The sequence below is a fragment of the Melanotaenia boesemani genome, chromosome 6, assembly GCF_017639745.1.
Source record: "Melanotaenia boesemani isolate fMelBoe1 chromosome 6, fMelBoe1.pri, whole genome shotgun sequence".
Taxonomy (NCBI): Eukaryota; Metazoa; Chordata; class Actinopteri; order Atheriniformes; family Melanotaeniidae; genus Melanotaenia; species Melanotaenia boesemani.
Window position 1 is genome coordinate 16,717,333 of NC_055687.1, and position 24,293 is coordinate 16,741,625.

Sequence of the window (24,293 nt, forward strand, 5' to 3'; positions counted from 1 at the left end):
AGATGAGATCCTTCCTGAACGAGCTCTTCTTTAGATCCAGAGGCTCTGAGACGTCCAGTTCCACTGCAGGACTGACAGACACACAGACAGAAATCAGACAGGCAGACAAAGCAGAGCAAAGCCATCTGATGAGCCAGAGAAGGACACGGTGCTTTCCTTTATTAGAACTGCAGACACCTAATAACACACACACACACACACACACACACACACACACAAACAGAACTTGTTGCTCTTACAGCACCCTCCCTGCCAGCCACCCGTCAGATGTGTGTATCTGTGTGTGCGTGTTTGGATGGCCTGTTCTTGTTTGGACAGTGGTGGTGGGGGTTGGATGGGCACCCCTCATAGGGCTGCCCCTGCAACGTGAGCGGGAAGGTGCACACGACACCCCTATGACAGCTCACACCTTACCAGCCAATGCAGCAAGGCAATCCCCATAACACTCACATGCTATGGTAGTTCTCTCATCCCTAAATGTGCCCTCCCACAGAAAAACACACACCCCAAAATGCCCTGACAGTAAAGTGATCTTCATATTGCTTAAACCTACAGCAGGTTCGGATATCCAGAGGAGGTAATACAGGAAGGGAGTTGAGCGAATCTGTGGTGTTAGAGCTGGAAAGCTCATAGGCCGCTGGTGCACACTCCACAAGAAAACCAACATCCCTCACAGACAAGTTAATCTAAGTGTTTGTAGCTCATCCATGGGTTTCTCATCTGTTTCCTTTCAGCCCAATGAGACAGGCAACCATTATAACCACCACAAAGATACACACAGATCCCCTATAACCCTGCCCAGCTTTGTGGTCCACACGCTAGCACATAACATCCTAATCTCGGAGCTCCATCTGAGGCCAGCGAGAAATGTGTTAGTCTGACCGCTGGTGTGTGTGTTTATGTGTGTGTGTGTCAAGGGAGAATGACTATGGACAGCTGGCTGGGCCTCTATCTGATACACTAAGAACATTATCAGTGGGTATCGGCAGGCAGTGTGAGAGATACATACATCCCGGTCGCAGCACGGAGAGACCTGAGCGCAGCTAAATAGTGGGGAGCCAGTTATACTATACCTGAGAACGGAGGGGACAGGCTGTACGCCGGCAACAACACACACAAACACAGCAACAAGGAGGATCAAATACAGTGAAGTATGCACAGGAGAAGTAGCAGTGTACATTCGTGCAGGGGCTTCACAATCAAGGCGCAGGATGCAGCTTCAACACAGCATCGAAGGAAAGTGCAGATACACACTTGTGTGTGGACTGTTTAAAAGAAAAAACAACTACAAAGTCATCTTTTTAAAAAGCCATAGCTTTTTTATTGTATGGAATAATTGGCAGTCATTGGCGACAGAATAAAATGTCTTTAGCATCCTCCACAAACAACTAAGAAGAGCTTGGCAGCAAACAACCTTTAAAACCTTTCATCTTTCAGGAAAGCTAAGCTTTTACAACACTCCAGCATTTCCCTCTTTAAATGATATCGCTTAACCATAAAATGAAAATCATTAAAAGGATTGAGTACTTCAGAGTAGAATAAACATGACCACCTCATACACAGCATCTTTAAGTCTTTTTGTGTACAGATTGTTAACAACCAATATTTTTTAACCAAGTATTCTTCTTTCTGCAATACAACACTGTTGTAACTAAGTACACTGCGTTCAGAAATGCAAATCTTTATATGAAAGCACCATCATGGTCATACATGTATCGAATGAGTCATCCTCACATGGCACAGGCTGCTGTAAAAAACTGCATATTGCTTATGGAAGACATTTTCTATCCTTACCATGTCGGATACAGTAGGGTACAATAAGGACACTAAATATGCAACTCCCAAATGGGGAGAAAAACAGAAATAATAATCAGTTTATCATGTAGGTAATGATCCAAGTAGCACCACATTCCAGCCCGCCACCCCAACCTAATTTACTATCAATGAGATCAATGAAATTTACATTTAATTTTTTTTTCCTTTTTCTCCACTGAACATCCAAAGGCAAAATGCGAAAAGGAAAATAACTGAAAGACTTCAAGACTTCCCTTTAAAGCTGCTTTGTAATTTTTCCTCCTCATAAGGCAAATTAAGGAAAAAATGTTTTATTTAATATGAGTGTTTAAAAAAAACTGTTTCATGATAAATATACCTGCATGAAAGGAATGCCATAGCTGTCTGCAATCATGACAATATGGAATATTTTGAACAGTGATGAAATGCACTTGTTCTCTGTGGTGCTGCCCCCTGCCTGTCGCTAAACTAGAAACAACAAGTGGTCACAATAACGACCATGTACAAACAAAAGCAAGGGCTTAAAAATTCTTATAAAAACAATTTCATACAAAATCAAGCCACAAAAATAGATCTGTGTACAAAATAAATTTTAAAAAGAGAGATTTCTGAAACCTCTAAAGTAGCTGTGCAGTTTGACTGAAAAGGATTAACATACAAATCCTCTAACTGGCATGGACACAGACACACAGATACATGAGTTTGTTGTATGCGATATTATTACCCATTTCGAAGTACATGCAGATTAACATAAGCTTGCTTTTTACTTCTTTTCAGATTTATCTCAGTGTGTTCTCATGCACATCTGTGGTTTAAATTGACAAAAAGAAGAAGAAGAAAAAGAAAAGAAGAAGAAAAAAAAAACATGTTTCGTGTAAAGTTGTAACGGGGGAATGTCTGAGTGTGTGGAAATGTGCGATGAGCAGTTGTGTGTGAATGGCTTCAATGAAAGGAATGATCTGTGTGTGTGTTGATTTAAAGTGCACTTTTACATGTCAATACTGGTGCTGGTACTTGGGGAAAAGGTAGAGGTCTTTGCAGAGTGAGCTGGTGAACTCTGACATCTCTTTGCAGCGATGGTGGGCGGTGCCTGGAGCGTAACCTTCCCTCTCCTTGATACGTCCGTTTACCTGGAGTCAGAGAAATACGACAGGAAGATTAGAAATGCTTTTTAAAATAAGTCACATCAAGATAACAGTGCATAAAAGTGAGAGATGGAGCTTCACCTGCACCAGGATGTCTGCAAGGTGTGTGTTTCTGGCATTAAGCCGGAGTGCTGTGTTGAGTTCCTGGATGAACCAGGACCCCCTTTTGGTGTTTCGCATCGCTGCTGTGCCTTTAAGAAGGTAGTGGTAGACAAATAAAGCCTTAATACGTCATGTAACATTGCGCATAAAAAAAAAAAAAAATCTATAAAATCTATATTTAAAGTAGAAATTTTAAATAGTGTATACACTATTTAAAGTGTATACACTATTTTTGCATACAGTATTTATAGTAGTAACCATGCAATATTTATTTAATGCTCAATAAGAACACTGTGTTCATATTGAGTGATCTGTTGTTTTGGCTCTTTCATAGCAAGGAGTTGTATACAACAAGCTAACAATCGGCCGTGAGATGTCTGTCTCTTGTATTTCTGGTGTCAGCGTAATTTTTCAGCTTAATTAACTTGTAGAATCTATGTTGTGCCTTTTAGTGTTTACTTTGGCTGTTCAGCGTAGTAAATAAGTGTAGAGAAAGTAGACGCCAGTTATGAGAGGAAGCTAACAGGTAACTAAACTGGCCAGACACACACAATCGCTTATCATATGTCATCATTTGTCCAAAACAACAACACAGGCAAGTGTAGTGCAGAAACTGAAAACCAACTGATGAAGTTTTCATTATCCCCATCATCTCCCCATACTTTGCCCCCTTCTGAATTAGCATGCTATGTCTTCTTGTGCAGGTGCAAATGGAGTCCTGGTCAGTACACGTTACCTTTGCTGTCTGTTCATGTTGTTGAGATACTGGTGATGAAGGGACAAGTGAGGCCTCTTATGTCCAGCAGTTTACAAATTAAATGTACACCTCACCAGGGAGGGATTCAGATTTAGAAGCAGTTATATTTATGGAAATTAAGAAATACCACATTAGTTATCAAATGAATGTGTGATCTGGTTATAAGGTGGAACAGAGATATTTGAGTTTTGGGGGAATTACAGTTTTTTTTTTTATTTGCTACCCTCAAAAACTAATACTTTAAAATCTGGATTTAGAGTATGCCAAATAGGACTACGTGGACTTGTTGGCTCGATTCCTAAATGCCTGTGGGATCAATTAGATTATCATGATCCCATAGACATCAGGGATTTGATCAAAGTTACACTGAGGGGGAGAGAGGGATTGTCATTGTTAAGGTTTGTTTGAAAGGAAGTCCAGTGTCTCTTTGAAATGCCCTGCGCAGCTCTGTTCTGTCTAAAATGTATCTAACTGGGTATGTCAAAGACCGACATCATTATGCTTGTTACATACTACGCAACAACAGAGAACGTGCAATGTACAAGGCTTAGTTATATTATACTTAACGAGAAACTCCGTACATAGCAGGGTGGGTTGTGTTCATGTCTTTGTGCCACATGTTTAGATTTACGTACTTTCAGCTTCAAGCGTTAACCATGCCCACTTCATATTTCTGACTAGTCATACGATTGTTCACGGACAACCAAGAGACAAAATTATGCTCGGCTGATGTGTTGAGAACAGGCTGCCACGAGAACAAAAGGATATCATTGTCAAATCATATGAAACCAAATCAAATCAAATTTTACTTATATAGCACTTTTCATACAAAAAAAAAACTTAATTAAAAACTCTTACACTCATACACCCAAAGCACTTCTGTTCTTGTGGAATATGTAACAAGCTTTACTCACTTCAGGCTCCTACTCGCTGAAATAACACCACTAGTGTCCATCTCTGTTGCGTTATTCCCTCATATGACTTCTAACATTTTACACCACGGTTGATAAATCTGATTTCACATTTCTTGAACTCAACCCCAGAATGACAAACGAGACAAACTTACAAATTCTCTGACCTTTGAGAGATGCAAAGCCACAGATCATATCTGACCGCTGCGGCAGTTTAATCCTTGGTCTCCCCATGTCCACTCTCTGTCTGGGGTCTACATCCCCCTGTCCTTCTCTCCCAGCATCCCTCTGTTCGCAGCTTGGTGAGAGAGTCCTAACTGGGCCGTCTATCTGCTCCACTCCACAGTCCATCTCATCTAACAAAGCAGCACAGATTTAGGTTCTCGCATCAAAAAGATATTTTTAATTTCTGAAGCAAAACAAAACTTGGAAGTTCCTCAGGTCAGTCTGACTTGTAGATATTTTTTCAACAGCCAGAATTAAGACAACAGAAAGCAGTTATCCATATCATGTAATTGGGTATACAGGTTTTACTTCAGTCAAAACACTGTTTCAAAGGAGCTTTGCACAAAATAAAGTAACATGCAGACAAAGTTTAATTGCATCTCATTTTCTACAGTTAATAAAATCAACTACAGTGATAAGTATTAATTTACATGCTTCTATAAATTCTGGTGACCTACAACTTTGCATTGCACCGGAACGCCTGTTGCAGTGACAAAGATGGAGCACTGAAGCAGCAGTTCGAATAACCCGCTGCTCTCACTGTGCAGACCCAGTATTTGGCCTTGACCAAGTATAATGGAGGTGTGATCTGTCTTTGGATGTACTAAACTCAGCCATTATCAAGAAGATGCTTGGTCTTCTCAGTGCAAAGCCACAGATCAAACAGATAAACAGTCTTGACTTGAACTGCTCCAACAATAGAGAAAAAAATTCTATAACCGTCACATATTACAGAAAAACATTTAATTTAATAATTTTGTAACAGATGGCAAAACCATCAACAAACTCTGCATGGCAAAAACACCCCCCAAAATTTTTTTGTTACAATATATTTTTTAACAAGATTTTAAACACAAAACCCTGAAAACTAGAAACATATCAATAGTATATTATTGGTCTATATGAGAGGCAGTAGCAAAACAAATCCATTGGGCTTTTAGCAGCACAACTGCAGTGGAGCCAGGGAGCGTGTGAAGTAATTAGATTTGCTCCAGAGGGGTCTAAGGATTTGTCATGAGCATCATCAGGTGTGCAATCAGGCCTTCACCTCAATCAGAAACAATAATTTGCTGGGAGCTTATTAAGTGACAGATTTATTGCAGGGTTATTGTACTGCATTTGTATTACGGTTTCTCCAAGCTTTCACAGAACATGGATGTGTGACAAATTTTGACATAGTCTATATCTGAAAGCAGATGGATGGTTGATAAAATGCCTCCCTCTGGCTTTGTGGATGTAGAGTTTTGCAGCTGTCTGCTCTCTGGCTTGAGTTGTTCCATGATGTGTCAAACATCCAAGAAATTTAAAACAAATACTCTAAAAGTCAGCTGTGGAAAATGAACATATGTTGCATCTCTTACCTCCTCTGCAGGCCTGAATGAAAAACATCTTCGGCTTGTTTTGAAGCAGTGGACAATGAGCGTTGTCAAAGGCCTCAAACACCCAGTCAAGCTGAAAGTGACCAAGTCATGCATGTTAACACAGAAAACGTACAGACAGCTCCATGTTTCTCCATGATACAAAATAAATAAAAACAACAAAGTATCAGACAAAGACACCTGCAGGAGCTGTCCATCTGTGCCATAAATTGCTCCTTCCACTCCGTGGGAGAGCAGACACACCACACAGCTGTCCACTGTTCGGTGTTCTGGCCGTCTGCAGAAATTCTCAATACAAGACCTCATGCCCTACACAAAAATAAAGAGAAATGTAATTTACACACATGTGCAAAGACAAAGTCTTGCTCCAACTATATATATATGTATTAGTGCTGGGCAACGATTAAAGTTTTTAATCGCGATTAATCGCATCGTTACGCGCAAAATGTCTCTTTTCTTTAAAAAAAGGCCTACAGCTATAAAAAGAAAATGCAGTAAGTTTTGGTTTACAAACACGACATCAGGGGTCTCCAACCTGCAACTCTGGAGCTGCAAGTGTCTCTATGGACCTTCCACAATGCCTCTAAATCCGTGGCTAAAATATTTTTTAAATCTATCTTTTTTGTCATTAGGTTGGAAACCATGGAATTTTTTTTCCTTTCTTTTACATCATTTTCCACAAATATCTACATTCCTTAGCAGAAAGTCTGTCTATCCTCTTTTTTTTTTTTTTTATAAAGGTTTTATGTTTTTCTTTATTTTAAAACCTTAAAAATGGAAATAAAAATGTGGTTCTTAAAAAATAACAAACATCCTATGGTGGCTCTTCATTAAAAATATATATTAACTTGCCTTTTTGAAATGTCTCGTAATATTTGCGTCTCTAAAGGAGTTTTATTTAGCTGGCTGAGGGAAAAATGGCTCTTTGGATTGGACAGGTTGCAGACCCCTGCACTAAACACACAAACAGGCTTAGCAGCAATTTTCAGATAAAATATTTCTTCATATATATTTATAAAATCAAATATTTATGACAAAGAAGGATGAAATGTTCAGGATTTACTAACTAAAAGGTAAAAAGTCAGCAGGATGAATTTAAAGCTGCGAAGCTGCTTCCTTCTAAACACAGAAGGAACAATATGTGATGAATATCAGCATCAGGTGAACAGACAGAAAGCAGGATGAGAATCTCTCAGCTTCTAGATGGTGAGGAGAGAGAAATATTCAATATATGCACAATAACTTCCATCCATGCACCTTCAGTGTTTCATTATCCAGGTTTCTGGCCTATAATTTCTCAAAACTTTAATCTTGTTCCAGGTGTAGCGTCAGGTCTGTAGATGTAACTCTAAACATGTGTGGTATCCACAGAAAGTCCAGAAACTCAGCTACCAGCTCAGTAAAACCATTTCTATCACCAACAAACACAGTTAAGACAACAAATTATTTAAAGAGCAGCTACACAAAGTCAGAAAAATATGTAAACACAAATTATGTTTCCCCGTGTCCACCCCCAAGGCATGAACACGAACAAACGGCTCCTCTACTGAAAGCTCACATCTCACAGATTCCACAGCTGGAAGTTTCATCTCGATTTGACCAAGATTCACCGAACCAGAGGCAGAAGAAGACCCGATTTATGCTTCACGTTTGTAAAAGTTAGAAAGCATGTCTTACCTTTGCTGTCTTGCATAAATTAAAACTGCATTTATTAAAAAAACAATAATAAAAAAGTTTCCCGTCCAAAAATTACAATGTTCTGTCCATCTGCATGCATTTTGACAAAGAGAAACGTCGGTTCTTTTTTTCTTCTTCCTGTTCCAGACAGGAAACATCTCTTTCTTTTAATAAACCCGCTCTCTCCCGATCACGTCAGACGCACCGCTGCAGCACGGAAGGGAGACATGGACGCCATGTTTCTGTCATCAAAGCCAGCGGCCAGCAAAAAAAAAAAAAATTAAAAAAAAAAAATAATAACGCGCGATTAAAAAAATTAACGCTGTTAATTAAGCGTTGCGTTAACGCGCGATTAACGCGTTAACGTGCCCAGCACTTATATATATATATATATATATATATATACAAATAGCACAACAAAATCCAGTCAGAATGCATTAAAATGATTAAAAGTATATTTCCATTGTGCTTGCTACTTTCCTCATCAGTTTCACTGGGCTAAATAAAAAGCTTCCAATAAAACACTTTTCTGCATCAGTTTACCAACCTAACTTAATAACAAAAGTACTTGATGGAACATGACATTTTAGGTTATTTTAAGTTTAAACGTTACTCAGGGTTATATTTTACTTTCCCTTCTTTCTACCCTCCTTTTTTAAGTTTACTGTCTAAATAAGATTAATTTGGACACACAAGACATATTCTTGTGTGGCTGTGACTGCGTGGGTCTTACCTGAGCAGTAAGGTCTTTGTGGACACTGACGTGATAGTCCAGTTCTGTAAAAACTTTCCTAAGGACTTCTGCATCCACCTCACCGCCCTTCCTTAGGTCAAGGTCAGGAGCAGCACAAGAGTCAAAGCTCACATTGCTGATCACTAAAGCATAGCCACGAGGAGATGAATTCATTCTGTAAGCCTGGAGTGGGAAACATGAGAAAGAAAAGCAAACAAATAAATGACAACCTGGAGGAATTCAAATTATTTTACACTATTTTTTTACTTTTACAGACTTATACAGACTTCCAACTAGAAATTTTATGCATCCCTTTATTTTGAGGCCAAAATTAAACCAAATCCAAGTTAAGCTGCTGCACCTCTGCTGCGCTGGCCTGTTAAAGAGAAATAATGTACCTGCTGGCAGTGAGAGTGGTAAAACTCTGGAGCGCACGGGAGAACAGGAGTGTTGATGGGGCTGTCGGCATCAAGACTGAACTCCATGGACTCTGCAGCAGACATAGATGGGCACATGATTAATTAACAGCAGCTCTGAGATCAACAAATGTTCCTGGATGCACGTGCATAACAACAAACTTTGTATTACACTGAATGTATCACTGCTTGGGTGTGGAGCCTGTAGGTAGTTGCATAAGAAAGTAGCCAAACTACGACACTTCTCACAGTGACAAGGTTAAATAGCTAAAAAATAAATAGATAAATAAATGTATCAAGAGGCTGCTGGCTCAGTGTTAAAGCGTCTTAAAACCAGAAAAACTGATACTCCTTTTTGTCCAGACAACACCTTGTGTCTCTATGGAAACATATACAGTCGAACAACAGAGAAACCTATTTTAACTTGAGTGCAGACAGGCTTCACCACATTAACACTCACCATGTGTTCTTGCTCTCTTGGCAGCAAACTCCTCCTGAGTTGGAAGTGGAAGAGAAGACCCCACTATTGTCTGAAATTCAAAATCACCAATAATTAAAGACAAAATATCAGAACACACCAGACAGATAAAAAGGGCTCTAGCTATCTACTGTGGTAGCATTAGCAGTTGTTTGGTGTGGGAATATGGCCTCTGTAATCCTAAACCAATTACTGGGGAATCTCCTGTTGGCTGTTTGACTAACTCAGCAGGCCTCCTGGATGAGTAATACGAGATGCATGTGTTTTGTAATTCTCACATCTGTCTGCTTCTCACTTCCTCTCGCCTTCGTCTTTTGTCTCTCTTTGTTCCTGTCCTCCTCCCTGCATGATGATTCTGAGCAGCAGCATCTACCTGTGACTTGGACTGGGAATGATGAGCTGCTGCTCACCTCACTCTTGTCCTCTTGGTCTAATATGGATGTCTGTAAAAAACCATGTTACTGAAGCTAAACATTATCTGACTTTTTCTTTGAGATGTAAGCTGATGTACTTGACCTGACAAATACAAAACCACCTTAAGAGACATTCAGTGACACTAAGTTTCTCTGACAAGATCTTGTCAAACAAACAGTGACACCGTCTGCAGTCATCATGACTGGGGATATTAACCGCTCTGCTCACCTCTCTCCTCTTTTGTGCTCCCTCCAGTTGCCCTGCCTGACCCTCTGGCACTTTCTCAGGGTGACTACTCTGTGAGCAGAAAACAGTCTGAGGACTCCATCAGGTCATGACAACATTAAGTACTGTGGTGTGTGTGGTGAAGTTTGGTGATGTGCAGCAGGGTGCGCACTCACATCTACATGCGTCTCTCTGCCATCTTGTACAGGTGATTGTGTGAGCAGGTCACACAGGTGCTGCTGCTCAGTTTCTCTGAGAGCTGAACAGAAACTTCTGAAGGCTTTGGGTCCTCGCTTTGGTAGGAGAAGTAACAAACGCCAGCTGCGTTTCTGAGATGTTTGTTCGGCCTAGAAGACGGGAGATAAGAAGAAAACATTATAGAACACTGTGGTAGTACATCTAATTAGCTTTTCACTATTATGATTTTTTTTTCTTTTTTGTTTGTTAGCCCCCTGTTGACTTTCAATATGTAACTGTCAAAGTACTAAACTGAAACCGTAAAGCAGCATCGTTTTAACTACACATTTTTCCAAAGGGGAAGTTAAAGCGGTGATGAGCTCTGGGCATTTATGTGGAATTGTTTGGAAGTGAGACTGTATTTTAAGCACGTTTGTTTTAGTGTAAAGCTAATTTCAAGTCAAAACAGCTTCTTCCGTTATTTTCTCACATAACCAGGGGTGACTGTTTACACCATAAAGCTCTGAACCCCCTTTCCATTTTTACATCAGAAATTCTCCTTTTAACCTGATATTTCCAGCGTTGGAGATGTCTACATCGATCACTACGGCTTTCCTTTACTGCTTATCCATGATCATTATGTCCGGTTGGTTGGCCACCACCAATTTGTCGGTTTGTATCTGGAAGTCCCACAGGATCGTAGCCCTCTCATTCTCCACCACCTTGGGAGGTGTTTCCTACTGTGACCTAGGAGTCTTCAGTCCATTTTTCTCTTCCCCACTAGCCTTTATATGAAACTTATTTAATAAACAGCTGATCAAGGTGCTGAGCAAGTACAAAAATGTTTACATCACATTTGGGATTTAATGACATAAACCGCCGCATTTACAACCCCGGCCTGCCACGGATGAAGTTTCACGTTAAATATGAAATAACCGGGTCAACTGACCATTGCACATGGACACAGGTTATAGTCTGTAAATGTGTGTAATTATTGACTTTATGTTGAGATTGATTTATTCATATAATTAATAGAATTTACACTTGTAATATCTAAAAAAAAAAAAAACTAATTCTGAAGGCATGGCGGCTTTTATTTTGCCGTGGCGGTCCACCACGATCATTTATGTGTAGCAGAAACCTGAGCTGTGAAATTGTCCTCCTGCTGTTTCTGATTTGTGTCAATTACTTTTCCAGCTTTTTGTTGACCAAGTTCCAACTATTTTTAAATGTGTTGCTGCCATCAAATTCAAACTGAGCTACAATTTTCCATGAAATGGTAAATGTCCTGGTATGTCCTATCCTGGGAATATAATATGGGTTTACGAGATTTGCAAATCATTGCATTCTGTCTTTAGTTAGATTTTAAGCAGCGCCTTGACTTTTTGGAATTTGAGATTGTAAATGTTTGTATATCAAACTATATAATTCCACAAGTTTCTGTTTTGTTTGCATGTGTGTGTGTTCACAGTTAATCAATCTTCTCAGCCGACATTATCCTAGAATAAACAGATCACAGAACACTGTGAGCAAAATAGATTTACTGTATCCAAGGTTTCTTTTAGTTATATGACATTAACTGACTCTTTTAATAGAAATCCCACAGTGTTATTATTAACACCATAACGTCAATCAAAAATATGGATTTGGAGCTGCATAGTTCACACAACAATGCGAACATGAATGTTTATATCAATAGGTTTAACAATATCAGGGACAATTACATGAAAATATTTATGTATGTCTAAATACACTTGTGCATTTCATTAAATTCATGTGGTGCAGGTGTAGTTTTATAACATATAAGAAAGTTTTAACATTATTCTTTAAGAAGCTATCCTAGCTGTTTAAATGCTCTTTCATTCAAAGCAACTCAAGGCTAAGCAAAGAAAAAATAAATACAAAGCCTGGGCTTCCTGTAAAATGTTTAGTTTATTTACTACTATGTCCTTCAGGATATACTTCTTTTTTCTATCTATTGATATTATATGTTTGACTCTGCTTAGAAAACTCCCCATGAAGATGCATCTCAGAGAGAGATAACGGATTAAGATAACCTCTTATCCTTTATGCACTGATAACCTTTAATTTTTTAATCACACATGAAATCATAACCTACTCAGGAACAGGTTGTGTAAGAAATGAGCAACTTTCTTGAAACTGCTAACTAACTAGTTAAGATGAACTGTTGACAATTCAAAACTAAAAGTTGCACCAAAAAAACATGATTTCAAACAGAAAGTTGGATAAATGTATTAAATTGGATATTTTGAAACAGTTGTCTCTGTTGGACAAGATACAGATCTTGTATGGGGCGATTTCATTAATTTCATTCCTCATTAAAACTAATTTAAGACTTTGTTGTTGTACAGCTTAACTTATGGCATTATTTTAGGTGCACTTTTTGTTAACAGAGTCTGACAGTCCATCTAAATTAATTTTTTAGTAACACAGTTTGTTTAGTGAAAGTATTTTTTTAATATTTATTTTTATTTTCAAAATAATGATTTATGTTAACAATCCAAATGATTACAAGTTCACTCTGCTTTAAATTACATACATGAATAATGTGATTGTATCATCAAATCAAAAGCACTGTCATACTTTTGTACAAATCATCACAATTCTTTTCTCAGATATATCACACAAACACAAATAGTTATAGTCATAGGTCTATTAAATACATAATAAAAGTTATAAGACTTAAAAATATTAATTTTTGGGGGATGTCGGCTGATTGTATATTGACAGTTTATTAGGTTTATAAAGTCTTGGTTCACATACCATGATGCTTTCTGCCATGCTCTCGGTTAAGATATCATCTGCCTGCAGTGACTGAATGAGCAGCTCATCAACGACCAGCTGTTTGCACAGGATAGCAGACTGCCTCCGAATAGCCAGCCTGTCCCGCTCCAGCATCCCACACTCCAACATTTTCAGCAACAGGCTGGTAACAAGATAAATAAACATACATATAACTAAAATCACAACATTACGACCAGACTCATCCAGGCTGCCACCTATGCATGTCCTACACACTCAAGGTACTGAAGACAGTTATATAATCTTTTGTTAAGCTCTGTCATTCAGAAATGCCGTTTAAATGTTGCACGTTGTACAACTATTTGTTTTGGCGATACATTACAATATAACTGTGACATGAGAAACACGTTATTTAGTTTTTCACTATAAACAAGAACCACAAACAACATCAAGTGTAGAAAGCAAATATTAGGACAAACAAAGCAATAACTAATAAATGAGCTTATAAAGACATTTAATCAGTCTATAATATATTGAACCAATATAACAAGAGGCTTCTGACAGTTAATACTAACCCCAATGTAAGTGGCTAGCCACCGATGCTAGCTAGCTAGCTAACTTCGACTTTTTTTCTTGAAGTGGCTGAAATAGGATCGTACCAAAACGCAAAACTTACTTCTGTTCTGCTCCTGTAACAGAATATCAAAACCGTTGGGAAAAATACTGTACTACAATTAAGCCTTTAACACCATTTCATGTAAATTATCCACGCAAATTACCATATCTTCACACTACAAATCAACTTCCGCGGGGTACCCACTGCTGCAACGTTGGAAGGTGGAGCTACAAGAGTCACTGTTGTGAATTTTGTCCAATGAGAACTTAATAAATCTTGAGTGGCGCTTCTAATAGCCAATCACCATACTTTCTTCATGTTGCAGCCTCTTATAGTAAATACTTAAAAAGAAAAGAGAATTAAGGCATTTTGAATTTGAATCCTAAACAAGTGGCCAATTGATAAGAAGAGCTTTGAAGACAGACACAAGCATCTGTCTAATAGGGAGCCACCAAATAAAAAGAGGATGGACTATTATTAAAACTGGCATGGGTTCAAAATAAAATAATTTTTACATTCATAAATTTTGTCATGTTCATTGCTCAAAATCATCCAAAAGCTCCAATTAAGGCATACAGTTCACAACAGTGGAATGTGAAGAACTGTCCTACTTTAACAGGCTTGTTAACTTTATTACATTGTTACAGATACAACATCCAAAAGTATGAAGTGAAAGCGTGAACTCTTACTTTCAGTTAATAAAACATATTATATAGGCAGCATACAAACTAAAATTGAGACATTTTTCAGTATATTTAATTTAACTGTCATAAGCAAGTAATTGATTTATGGTCATTTGCATTAAAACTCACACTTTCTCCCTATATGTGCCTCTTTTTCCTTCAGCTTCTCCCTTTCTTACTTCATTTCCCCCCTTCTCCTGCTCTCTCTACTCTCCCCTGCTGTCTACCTCCTCACCCTCACTGTGTGTGCTATCAATAATTGATGATTCTCACTGACTCAAAGGGTAACAGGTCCGGGAGAAAATGTCTCACTGATTTCTTTATTTATTTACAAGTCCATCTTTAAGCTCTGCCAGCCTGCAATAACCACCACAATACTGTTTATTTGGGATTGATGGCAGCATGAGGCAGCCCAATCGCGTCTATTTTTTTAGTTTATGTGGGCTGCACCTGTGAGCATGAGTGGGTTAATGCTGCCTCTCTGGTTGACAACAGGACAGAGGGAAGGAAAGGGAGGTTTAAATGAGTGAGTGGCAGGGGGCAGAGAGGAGTGACAGAATGATAGAGTGAATTAATTCAACCTTAACCAGCCCTGATTGACTCCAATACCAAACTGGCATGTAGAAGCATTCGCAGTGACACCAAAGCCATGGAGAGAGAAAAGAGGAATGACATATCCTTCTCTAGAAAGAGAAGTTTCACTTTTGGGGCATATGGCGGGTGAGTAAAGCCACTGTTAATCTCAAATTTGAACTTGACATTCTCAACAAAACTTGATTGAGTAGTTGTAACTTCTGAATAAATACAAAAATACTTTACAACTAAAGTAATCCTGCCCGTTTAAGAAGGATATCTCTCTGAGTAGTTCTCACTTCCTTGTTTACAGTGTGGACAGATTCACATGTGGTGATGATAGAAGGTGAGGCTTTATTTTTCTTTTAATTCCATCTGCATTGGATCAGCAATGTGAACTGTAAGAACTAACAGAAAGGGTGACAAATTGTGCTGTCTTTTTGTGTAAATCAACCTGTTGCTGCAGACCTGAATCTGCAGAAGACAAAATACTGGATATCCTGGATTCTCCTACCAGTGACACCAAGCCTTTCCTTTCTTCCAGCAGCAACCAAAGAGTAATGCCATAATATCCAGCATGTGCCTTCTCCATTCAGTTAAAAATAAATATAATCTATAGCTTGTTGTATCCTGCATTCATGAGAAGCCATGTTTTCTTTTCAAGCATTCGCCCTGTTCCTCTTTTTCCCTGTGTTATTTCTTCCCTTTCTCTTCGATCGCATGTCTGTTTGACGCCTGCTGCCTGTTTTTTTCTACGTCAGGACACAGAGCTGTTTGAAATCATTGAGAAGCTGCAGGTGAGTTTCAGTGAGATTGATTTTGTGCAGTTTGTGTATCTGTTGATGTCTGAGCAGCAGAGCTTTGTTATCACCAATCCTCTTGTCCATCAGGGCAGCAGGATCGATGAGCAGCGATGTGAATTCCCACTGCCTCTCAAGGTTAGTTTTCAATATAAAAAGATGATAAAAACACAACCCGACTCCTCATACAGGTCCTACATTTCAGTCTGTATGTTGATACTGACCTTTTCATAACTACAATCATGTGTTTCCCCAAACATTCATTATCAGATGCTGCCTTGTGTCTGTTTTAGTCTCCGCTTTTGACTGTAAATTCAGACCTGCCTCTCATCTTGCCCTCAAAATTGGGGGGCTACTGGATTGACCCCCCTCTGGAGAGACTTGTAGATGTGAGTCCCACCTCTTCCCATTGTGGTCTTGATCCAGAGAGCTATGACATTATGGAGAGAGATGGTGAGGCCAAAATCTACAACGAGTTTTTCCGCTCACGAGTAAGTAAGCTTTATCTGAAGACTGAAGGAATGTGTGTGAGCCTCCATAAAAAGATACTCATATTTTATTACCTTTTTCATTCCAGTATCACCACTCATTTACAGCAATAGATCCATCATTTGGACCACTGGTTCTCTCTGTGTGTTTGGAGGAAGAAGAGAATAAGCTGCGGGTCATACTAAGGTGAAGTTTTTTTTTATTTTTCTAATTTATTCTACAATTTGAATGTTTTATATATATATATATATATATATATATATATAGGTTTTGTTTTTTTTGTTTTTTTTCTTAAAGCACCACTTCTGTGTTTCGCATCTGGTTATGTGTGTGTAGGATGTATGTACACTATTTTCAGATTTCTGTGCAAAGAGGGAGGTTTTCTCTTACACTAAACCTGTATGTAAGGCAAACAAGCAAGTTTATATGTGGAAGTCAATTCTGGTTTTAAAATGCCTTATTGCAAAAAGTGTTCTAACCTAAATTAAATACTCCATCACGTTTGTTGACAATGTGTGTTTATTATTCCAACTTTTAAATGATGACCTTTTTAAAACACATCAATAGATTTTCTTAAGGGGATCTTTTGACATTCTTTCAATAGCTCAGTGTTTAAGTGTTAATTCTTTATTTATCTTTCCATTTCACAGGATGAAGGAGTGCTCTCTGCATGGAGTTTTCTCTGTGTCACTTTTCCACAACATCCCGTCTGCTGTGGAATTAGCAAAGGTATCAAACAATCTATTCAAACAGAAGTATTTATTTTCAAATGATGGCACCATTATTTCTTTTTAAGTACATTGTGTTACAACCAAGTCAGTAAGATCAAACCTTTTGGCCTCAAAGTTCACTGTCCTGCAGGTTTTAGATGTTTCCCTGCTTCAGCATTCTTGACTCACATTAATGGGTTATTTTGCAGAACTGAGCAACAAGTTGTTGGATCTATTTCACTTGAATCAGGTATGTTGGAGCAGGGACACATCTAAAACAGGGATCACCAACTCCAGACCATCTTGGGCCAGTGTCCTGCAGGTTTTAGATGCTGCCCTGTTGCAACATACCTGATTCAAATTAATGGTCCATCAAGTGGCTGGTGCAGATCTTGACAACAAGCTGTTGGAGAAGCATTTAATTTAAAGAAGGTGTGTTGCAGCAGGGAAACATCTAAAACCTGTGGGACAATGGCTTTATAGGATGCCAGTTTTAGATTCCTGAAACTCTGGACATGAAAGTAAAGCTACATCTTCATATAGTGTTACAATCAGAAGATGTTTTTTGCTGTGCTATTAAGTTTTATATTTATTGTTATATTATTTTTATTTATTTATTTGCAAATATGAGGCTTTTTTGTAGATGGTTGAATCATATATCAGATTGTGGATTTGTTTGAATTGGCTTATAACTGGACTACAATGAACTGCATTGATATGGACTGTAAAAAACCGCCTTGAGATAACTTTGTTGTAAATGTGAACTACACAAATGAAGCTAAACCTAATTTAATTGAGTTGAATGTTGGCTAAAATTAAGTATTTAATATACTGCTGCTTTTCATAATGTGTTAGTTAAGCATAAGCATAATGTGAAGCAAAGCTTTAGGAGTAAAAATCAAGTAAAAAGTACATTTTCTCCTCTGAAAAACCAGAGGAGTTGAAATTAAAAAAAAGAAATAAAAATGATGTCAAAACTATCCTTAAACACAAGTGTAAATCTTGCTGTGTAAAATTCATTCATTCTTTCCAGATGCTCTGTGACAAAGTCACCATCTCCAAGTTTGACGTGGTCAGCTACTTAAAGGTAATACTCTAAAACAATCACACTGCTTTATATTTAGTCACACAGTAGTCTCACAGGCTCTACAAATGAAAACAACAAAGCATGCTCAACACACCCTGAAATTCATGCACCAACATAGAATTCAGGCATTTTTCATTTTGCTTAAAAAGTTTCCTGGTTTGCATAATAACATACTTGTTTGTGAAAAAGACTTTGTTTGCTTTGAACTTGCCTTCGTCCCTCAGGCTCCAGATCTCATAACCACATTTGATGAACACAGAGTGTCTCCTAATTTTAAGTTTGGTGTATTGTACCAGAAGGCTGGACAGGTGAGACTAATGTTTATAACAACAGCTTAAATGTCCAACCCACACCCTCTGAGGCATCATCTGTCTCTCTGTAGTTAACTGAGGAGGACATACTGAGCAACAGCTTGGAAAGTGAAGAGTTTAAAGAGTTCCTTTCGATTCTGGGAGACACGATTCAGCTGCAAGGGTTCACAGGGTAACTCTGCTTACATAATTCTATTGGCAAAATAACACAAGTCCAAAAGCTTAAAGTAAGTAAAAACATTCAGTGGTTCTAATATTACTTTTTAATTAACGACTTAATTAAACCAGTCACTTTTAGTTCATATCAACAATGTTGAGTATGTTTGAGCCACTGTGTTCCTCTTGTAAAGTTGTTCTCCTTAGTACAGAATAAATTGTGGGGAATTAATGTCCTTTTGCTACACTGGTGCCCATCAAGGAGCAGTTACTGATGGTCATAGATTTTTACTTCAAAATTAGAACAGTGATTCCATGACATCTTGCTTTGTTTTCTTTTACTTTTCTTAGTTTCAGAGGGGGATTAGATGTGTGTCATGGTCAGACAGGAAGCGAAGCAGTCTTCACTTCCTTCCATGGAAGACAAATCATGTTCCATGTCGCAACTAAACTGCCTTACACAGAAAGCGATCCACAGCAGGTCAGTCAACTCTATCACCATCAGCCTGACTCACTCTGATGAAGTTTTACATAACATTACAGTGCAGCTTAAATGAGGTTTAGAAAACTGATGGGAATCTCTCTCTCTCTCTCTCGCTCTCTTATGCCCACCAGTTACAAAGAAAAAGACATATTGGTAATGACATTGTAGCCTTGGTCTACCAAGAGGGCCAAACCCCTTTTCTATGTGATATTATTAAGTCACATTTCCTCCACTGTTTCCTGGTGGTGAGGAGGGTTCAGAGAGAGGAAGAGGAGGCAGGTGGAGCTGCCTACCAGGTGAGTGAAAGCAACCCCATTTCTTCATCTCCATTAATATAAGTGCAAGATATTTCACATTCATTCATTCATTTTCTATCCTGCTTAGTCCAAGGGTAGTGGGGGGGTAGGAAGCTAGAGCCTATCCCAGCAATTAGCAGGTGAGAGGCAGGTTACACCCTGGACAGGTCTCCAGTCCATCACAGAGAAGCAGTATCAAATATTGCACATATTCATGACTAATCATGTATTTTTAAATGTGAAAGTATTTAGCATTTTTCAGTCTAATCACTGAGAATGATAACGAAAACAGTTTCCATCCAAATGTGGACTGAAAGAATTCAATATCTATGTGAATAAACAAAATCAGACACTAAACTTAGCCTTACTTGCCCTCATGTAATGTGCATCTACCCTATAAATAGACATAATCTTGTTTGAATTTCCATCATTTATAGATAAATCGGAATTAAACTATTGATTCCAGTTAATTCTACTTAAACTAACTTTTCTTTTATGTTCGGTGACTCCATAAATGTTTATAATTCAATAGTGATGAGTCTTAAGAAGAAAATTAAGTCCATAATAGGCAATTGGACATGTGGTGAACACACACACACACACACACACACCACTAAACATGATGTCACTGGCAGTATGTACAAAAAGCATGACAGTCAGACTCATTCTGTGTGTCATCTGCACTCATTTTAATTCAGCATGTCATCTAACTCTGTAAAACCACAACAATAAAAATTGCTTTATGATCAATTATGAATTGTCTTGGGTTGTCCATACAAGAATAATACAACCACAATGGACAGTAATTTGACTTGGTTAACTGTGAAATACAGATTGAAGTATTTTTACTATCATTTATTCTTAATATTATATTAACAAAAGGTCCTGAAGTTATTTACAGGAAATTGTCATTTTTTGCTGTTTAGCACAGTTGTTGCATGAGACAAACCAGTGGAACTATGTGTGCTCTGCCTCTAAATACAACTAATCATGGTTGCATGGAATGGTATGCCAGGATTCCTGTTATTGGAAAATAATAGAAAATGTTTTCAAAAGACTCTTAAACTTTTTTTGTTTACAAAACAGACATGATAATGAAAGAGCATAGATAATATTGAAGTATGTCTAGTGATTAGTTTAGTTTCCTTTTTTTTCTTTGTTTTGAGCTGTTGTGTATATATATATTTGTGTGTGTGTGTGTGTGTGTGTGTGTGTGTGTGTGTGTGTGTGTGTGTGTGTGTGTGTGTGTGTGTGTGTGTGTGTGTGTGTGTGTGTGTGTGTGTTTGTGTTTGTGTACGTGGGTGGGTGGGTGCACATAGTGTATAAAATTATGTAAATAACTAAATTTGTAATGTAATACAGAGACCCCAGGACGAATAGTTACTGATGTTTCAGTAGCTAATGGGGATCTTAATAAATTAAATTAAATTAAATTAGATTAAATAATCCATTATGTAACCTGCTGTCACACTCATTTGCTTCCTAATGGTAACAGGATAATACTTGGTTATATATTTCATGTTCACCACTTGTTTTAATTTATCTTTTTCTTTTAAAACATAATTTTTCTTTGGAATTTTCTTGCTGATTGGCTAAGTGTTTACATTCTCAAACCGCTTGGTTGGGAAAATATGGTTTACCTTAAAATAGTGTCTTTCTCACATCTGCATACTAGAAATCTTTTTTTTTTTCACCTGCAAATGAAACATAATATGCTGCAGGTAATAAATAAAAACAAAAAAGAAACTTCAACTCAAATACATTACTTTAACAGAGCTCAGGGGTTACAGAAAAATATTATAGGCCTTATTTTAATACATGACCTGCAACTTTGTAAATTTCTCTGAGTCGAGCCCTCATGAGTTTTTGCTTTAAGATGAGAGGTTGGTGTTGCTTTGCAGGAAAACTTGAAACAGACATGAAACATAAATCATTACCTTTGTGCTGATGGGCATGACTTGTTCTTTGTGTGTGTGAAACCCAGCACAGCTGCCTTTCAGAGTAGGTTTCAATGGGAGGTTTGCTCGTGTCTGCACCACATTATGTGTAATTTGCTGAGGAGCTGGACTAGTTACCCTTTGATAAAGCAGCAGTCATATCTTTAGACATTATGAAAGTCTGTTTCAAAGCAAAAACAGGGCATTTTCCTTAACATGTACAAGTACGGTTTAATATCTAAATCAAATGTCTATTTATGATTCAACCGGCCCAACCAAACAGCAAACGAAAACTAATTGGAACTAATCTAAGCAGAGAAACTACCAGGTTAGACATAAAGTAAATTCAGCTCTCCTGTCCACTTCTTTGATCCAAAGTTTTTAAAACCTGTAAATACTGACAATGACTCTTGTATTGACAAATGCACACAGAGGTTGTATTCTTACATACTGTTACTGTGTCACATTTAACTATAAGCTCCAGGTGAATAAAAGCCAAAGTCTGGATCTGTTGTTGTCTCATTGTTATGTTTTGATCTCAAATTCAAAAGCCCTGCAGCTGAAGTATGAACTTGTCAGTGCACTCTGGTGGACAGAAAGTACAATAGCGACTCTGTTTCTGAATGACCTCAAACACACCTTGGGATTTCTGTGCTTTTGTGTTACTCATAATGCAAAGAACTCTGTGAAAATATCATATCGGCTGCTATGTCAGCTAAGCTCTAATGTTTTGTGTTTATTTTTTTTTTCCTCCACTTCACAGGTGTCTGTCACAGCCAGAGAGGATGTTCCTCCCTTTGGTCCAGTCATCCCAGACCCCCCCATCTTCACAGATGTTAGAAACAACTGGTTTTAATTTATTTTAATATGGCTATTTTTTTTTTAACAGCTGTATTTATTTTAATAATCTTTTCACAGTGTTCTTAAGTCAGTATAGCTAAATTTAGCAGTTTATTGGCCAGCAGTTTATATGCCTGCATTCCAGTTTTTAGCTGTTGTCAGTAAACACATCCCAGGAAAAGCCCTGGCAGAGATGGAGCAGCTACATATGCATGAATTGCACTTTGCTGCACTCTGCCGTGGCTTAATGGGGTATTTCAACAGCTATCATGTTCCTTGTTACACTCGAGCTTTTCTAATAAAGACCAGTCAAAATGTCTGCTGTGAAAAAGCTTTCTGCCTAACATGGCTCGCAGCCTTTGTCTTTCTTGCTCTTTCAGACATCTTGTTCAGACTGCTTTACTCGTAAACCCTTTTCTTGCTCTACCTGTTCTTCATGCATTTAAATACCCACAAGTAATAACAGTTTGCCTCTGTTTTGTCTTTTAGCGTTTACGGCTGAGAGAATTTCTTCTAACTAAGCTCATCAATGCAGAGATTTCTTGCTATAAGGCCGATCAGTTCAGCAGACTGGAGGTAGAGGGAGAAACACTTTTTTTAATGCTTTCTATTAATGAAGACTCAAGCTTACTCCCTAATTTATTCCCCTCTGAAATGTGCACTTTCTTGCTTCCACTTTTTTCTTGTGAAGCTGCGCACTCGTTCATCTCTCCTGGAGAGTTTACAGACTGAACTCTTCACCCGTTCCCAGTGCATGATGGGAGATCCATCACTGGCTGCTGTGCCCACATCTGAGGGTGTGCGGGGAGCATCTGAAGGAAGTGGGGGGTTTATTGAAAATTTTAAGGTGAATGTTGCCAACTCTCAGAAATTCATTTCATGTTTGATTGAAATGTTTTCACCCTACAATTTTTCTCCCGAATCCCTGACGCCAGAGAGCCATCCGAGTGAGAAGCCATTCGTTTGAGACTCTGGGGGTTCCCAGGAAGATTGTTGGCAATACACAGAAACCTAAGGTAAAAATATGCAGAGCACTAAACACTTAATGACTGCTCACTGGAAGGATTAAAGCAAGTTTTCTTTTCTTCCTTTACAGATAGAGAAAGATGGAGAGAGGTGAGTTCTATAAAAACAGCTAAAAGTCTTTTCTTGAAGCTGAAGCACAACAAATAATTGTTTATTTGTTTTTCAGTGACAAGTCTTCAGGATTTCTGTCTGACAGTTTGGGGTCAGCTGAACTCAAGGATCAAGCAAGTCCTCAAGAGGAGACATAAAGGAAAATGTTAATTTGTAGATTTCAGAAGTACAAATAATTATAGACATTACAACCCTTTACATTTCCATCTGTATTATCCTGGTGGATAACTTATTTGTAAATAGAGTTTAAAATAAATAGTTTTTCAGAAAATATAATTATTTCAAAATCATTATAGAGAAATTGTAAAAATCTTAAAATTGTATTTGAATTAAAACGTTTAGATAAAAACTGACAACATTCAGCTTTACTGCAGTGATGGATTTAAAATCAGTCAGTTGAGTTGAGCTAATTAAATTCAAATCAGTCCATTATGTAGAAAATGAAAAATGTTAAATGTTTTAGAGATGGTTAAATACTAATAATAAAACAGATTTGTAACTTGGAAAAGCAGTTGTTGCCTTAGTTTTTAAGATGCCTACAATAAACTTTATCAAACTACCTCAATGTGTTAAAAATGATATTGAACATCAATTTGTAGAGTTGACTAAGATCAATGTCTTGCTTGCAGCAGTGAGTGGATAGTGAGTGGTTGGAGACTGGAGAGGCATTTAGATTACATTCTAATTGACTAAAATGTATGCTGAATATGTTAACACTCTTCTTAGTTTGGTTAATTACTAATATTTGATTTCATTTACTAATATTATGAATAATAAAGTTATCACTCCTCTATCCTTCACACTTAAGACATAAAGTTAACATTTGGAGTCCCTTGCTTTACACAAGCAAAACCATATGACACCTTTGATTTGAGAGCAACAACAAACTTACATTACAAAAAAGTTGCATATAATAAGACAGAACAACAGTGTTGCTTTTTTTCCAAGTATATTTTCAAATTTGTTCCAGTCTGTTTT

General features: G+C 37.8%; 2 protein-coding genes across 8 annotated transcripts; one reads left to right on the forward strand and one right to left on the reverse strand.

Moving 5' to 3' along the window:
* Positions 1-1,296: 1,296 nt before the first annotated feature.
* On the reverse strand, positions 1,297-14,020 carry casp2 (caspase 2, apoptosis-related cysteine peptidase). Of its 7 annotated transcripts, none has more exons than XM_041987889.1 (13): positions 13,873-14,020; positions 13,218-13,380; positions 10,433-10,603; positions 10,260-10,328; positions 10,028-10,060; positions 9,600-9,669; positions 9,122-9,213; positions 8,724-8,906; positions 6,494-6,622; positions 6,296-6,386; positions 4,865-5,065; positions 3,021-3,130; positions 1,297-2,924 (listed from the first exon to the last, which is right to left on the reverse strand). In XM_041987889.1, the coding sequence occupies exons 2-13, from the start codon at positions 13,365-13,367 to the stop codon at positions 2,790-2,792; spliced, it is 1,434 nt and encodes a 477-aa protein (XP_041843823.1). In that variant the 5' UTR covers positions 13,368-13,380; positions 13,873-14,020; the 3' UTR covers positions 1,297-2,789. The 7 variants fall into 7 exon arrangements, with proteins under 7 accessions (XP_041843823.1, XP_041843822.1, XP_041843821.1 ...); XM_041987888.1 differs by having other exon boundaries at positions 4,877-5,065; positions 9,896-10,060; XM_041987887.1 differs by having other exon boundaries at positions 9,896-10,060.
* Positions 14,021-14,988: 968 nt separating this feature from the next.
* On the forward strand, positions 14,989-24,020 carry si:ch1073-90m23.1 (rap1 GTPase-activating protein 2). Its single transcript, XM_041987886.1, has 19 exons — positions 14,989-15,215; positions 15,382-15,414; positions 15,535-15,625; positions 15,830-15,865; positions 15,959-16,006; positions 16,162-16,359; positions 16,446-16,543; positions 17,008-17,086; positions 18,101-18,154; positions 18,379-18,462; positions 18,537-18,637; positions 18,973-19,102; positions 19,237-19,401; positions 22,102-22,173; positions 22,668-22,754; positions 22,870-23,025; positions 23,114-23,194; positions 23,275-23,294; positions 23,371-24,020. The coding sequence occupies exons 1-19, from the start codon at positions 15,145-15,147 to the stop codon at positions 23,450-23,452; spliced, it is 1,686 nt and encodes a 561-aa protein (XP_041843820.1). The 5' UTR covers positions 14,989-15,144; the 3' UTR covers positions 23,453-24,020.
* The last annotated feature ends 273 nt before the right edge of the window (positions 24,021-24,293 follow it).

Bases quoted from the DNA above. Each gene is read 5' to 3' on its own strand.
- casp2 (XM_041987887.1), bottom strand. From the start codon at position 13,367: ATGTTGGAGTGTGGGATGCTGGAGCGGGACAGGCTGGCTATTCGGAGG. The intron at 10,604-13,217 runs GTATGTGAACCA...CCCGTCTTCTAG, and splicing joins GCATGGCAGAAAGCATCATG to GCCGAACAAACATCTCAGAA. The intron at 3,131-4,864 runs GTAAGTTTGTCT...ACCTTCTTAAAG, and splicing joins TCTCAAAGGTCAGAGAATTT to GCACAGCAGCGATGCGAAAC.
- si:ch1073-90m23.1 (XM_041987886.1), top strand. From the start codon at position 15,145: ATGGAGAGAGAAAAGAGGAATGACATATCCTTCTCTAGAAAGAGAAGT. The intron at 15,866-15,958 runs GTGAGTTTCAGT...CTTGTCCATCAG, and splicing joins AAATCATTGAGAAGCTGCAG to GGCAGCAGGATCGATGAGCA. The intron at 16,544-17,007 runs GTGAAGTTTTTT...TCCATTTCACAG, and splicing joins AAGCTGCGGGTCATACTAAG to GATGAAGGAGTGCTCTCTGC.